The 3,081-nt window shown below is 36.0% G+C and overlaps 1 protein-coding gene across 1 annotated transcript in view; it reads left to right on the forward strand.

Annotated features, from left to right (window-relative positions):
- The window catches only part of LOC106867558 (tubulin beta chain), a 57,333-nt gene that overhangs the window by 21,013 nt on the left and 33,239 nt on the right, over nt 1–3,081 (forward strand). Inside the window, exon 4 of the mRNA XM_014912466.2 lies at nt 2,577–2,821. Coding sequence (XP_014767952.2) covers nt 2,577–2,821 — 245 coding nt within the window. The remainder of the gene's footprint in view (nt 1–2,576; nt 2,822–3,081) is intronic.

The following is a 3,081-nucleotide window of genomic DNA, read 5'->3' on the forward strand; positions in this document are numbered from 1 at the left end:
AAAATCCCCTAAAAAAACCAACAATCACTTGAAAAATAATATGTACAACAGAAATCGGGCTGCGAGCAAAGAAATTAACTTACCATTTCGGCACACACACACACACACACACACACACACACACACACATATCTTTTACTAAATATCAGTCTTTTACTAGTGACGGGCGTATCTCTTTAGCCATGAGATATGTTATCATACTATCCCCGCTGTAAGTTGTTAACTACGAGCTATTTAGTTTAGATTTATCTAAAGAGGATTATGAAAAGAACCACACTATTTAATTAAAATTTGGAATAAACTCAAAAATAGAATCTGTACGTACTTTTAGCCTACTTCCGAGTGAAAAATAGTTATGAAATCTAGTTTATTTGCTTGAGAAAAAACACCCGAACACTAAATAGACCATGTGTTAGACATATTTTTCAAGGATATCTATTTAAGATATTCCAGAACATTTTTTTAAAAGCTAAGTGCGCTGTTTCAGGGAGAATTCTTGTCAAATAGACCTTTTGCAACAGCTTTATCCTATTTCAAAATCAACCGATCTTCTCACCGTTTCAATGTCCACTCGATTACTATAATCTGCTTATCAGAATGATGGCCTAATGGGTTACCTCTAATCAGAACGTTGTTATCATATTTCAAAACCTTGGGTATCGGAACACCAAGTCGAATTTGATTATTTCCATTTTACCATACCCTGGCCTTTCACCTCATCGGAATACATTAGAAGCTTTCTTAGTATGGTTCTCTTTATGTTAGTCTTAATGAGTTGTTACTTTAAACTGTCTACCCTCAAGCTCTTGTGTCCTGTGTCCTGTCTTATGCTCCTGTGCCCTGTCTGATCGACCGTCTGTATGCATGTGTACATATGCTGTGCTTTACGAACGGTCTCCGGGAATAAATTAACTCGTATAATATATCGAGGCATTCTTTACTGTATATGTCTGTCTACTTCACTGTTCGTCTTTCTGATTCTATACTCTCAGTTTGACTGTCGGACTCTTGTCTGACTCCTCCGTCCTCTCTGTGTGTGTGTGAGTGTGTGTGTGTGTGTGTGCGTGTGTATTTGAAGTTGCTTCTTTTCTCACCCTCGCAAAGTTTTGTGTCAGAAGTCAATGCCAACAACCATAAACCATAAGTATTTGAGGGCGTGAGCAGTTTTAGCGGTTGTAGTAATGTCGTTAGCAATAGCAGAAGAAAATAAACAAAAGCATTAAACGTGTAGAAACGGATGGTAAATGCAGCTTAGGAACGTCAGACAAATAACTAAACACCGCACTAACTGCCATAGCATATGTTACATGTACACAAAACCTCTTTACTTGCAAAACTAATTTTACCGGAAGTATACTGCAGCCATTTTTAAACAAACACCATAGTTTCTCTTTATCATTTCTTTTTCTTTTTTTATATCTAAAAGCTAATATCAGATTTCATTGTTTTTATTTGATTTTGCTGTTGTTGACACTATAGTATTAGGGTTGTTTTAGTTAAATATCTCATTGCAGTCATAGTTATTGTTGTGTCTGGCATCACGTAAGATACTTCCTTATAATAATATACCAGTCATTTAGTGCGTCTGTGTTTATATCTTTGCTAAGCTATTAAAATAATTTAAATTCAGTGTTTCTATCCTTCAGTTTTGATAATCTGTTCTATTTCACCCAAACAGACACACGTTTCTTCGGTTCATTTCTAAATATAATTCATCTTAATATATGGCTTCCGGTTTAGATGAAATCCATCAAAGGGTCTAGGCGCCATAGATATAATATAAACACATCCCCAGGGGTTCAATTTTTTCTTCTAATTTTTAGTAGTTGGGATGCACAAAATCTTACGTTGTGCATTTTTCCTCTGCCCAATATATTCATACAGTGAATATGTAATAAATAAATACACGTAATAAATAATAATATAATAAATAATAAATACAATTATTAATTATTGCTTTATTTTAGGCAACTAACCTATGGTGTGCGCATTAATATTTTGTGTGCACTGGTTGCATCCAGCCCAGAGGGAACAATACCCATCTTCTCTCCCTCTCCTCTCTTCCCCCACTCTCCCTTCCTCCCCGTCTCTCCCTCTCTCTCTTTATATATGTATGTTTTTCTTCGTTTTGTCACAATCTTTTTTTTTTTGCCGTCCCTCTGTACTTTTTCATTATACATATATGAAGGCGGTGAGCTGGCAGAAACGTTAGCACGCCGGGCGAAATGCACACACATGCAGACACACACACACGCACACGCACACACATGACGTTGATTGGCTCATAAAACACTACCAATCTGCGCATGTCACACTCTTTTCACTTTCCTCATGCATTAATGCAGATCAACACCAAATTCAATCTCCTCATTAAAACCTCATTAAAACCCGTTTGGCACCCATGAAAGCATGGGAAAGTGGACGTTAAAACGATGATGATGATGATGATGATGATGATTTTATAAATAAAAATCGGCTGTAGAATTTGAAACACTAACCACACCATATATAATTTGATAGTTCCTATACATTGATGAAAGTTGTTATCGACTCTAATTGATAAATTTCTCTTCCAGGTCAAAGTGGCGCTGGTAACAACTGGGCGAAAGGCCATTATACAGAAGGAGCGGAACTTATAGATTCGGTGCTGGACGTCGTTCGGAAAGAGGCAGAAAGCTGCGACTGCATACAAGGTTTCCAGCTGACACATTCTTTAGGAGGCGGAACCGGTGCAGGACTTGGAACCTTGCTTATTAGTAAGATTCGTGAAGAGTACCCAGACCGCATAATGAACACTTTTTCTGTTGTTCCATCTCCAAAGGTGTGCAAGAAAGCTTCAGCTTGTCTGTCTGTCTGTCTGCCAGTTTATCTTGATTCTTGTGCAACTTCCTTTCAATAACGCATATATATATTTGGTACATACATACATACATACATACATACATACATACATATACATAAATATTTGTATGTATCTGTATAAATATACATATTATATATATATATGTATATATGTATATGTATGTATATTATATACAGTTATTATATATATATGTATATGTATATGTATATGTGTATATG

This window comes from Octopus bimaculoides, chromosome 13, assembly GCF_001194135.2.
Source record: "Octopus bimaculoides isolate UCB-OBI-ISO-001 chromosome 13, ASM119413v2, whole genome shotgun sequence".
NCBI lineage: Eukaryota > Metazoa > Mollusca > Cephalopoda > Octopoda > Octopodidae > Octopus > Octopus bimaculoides.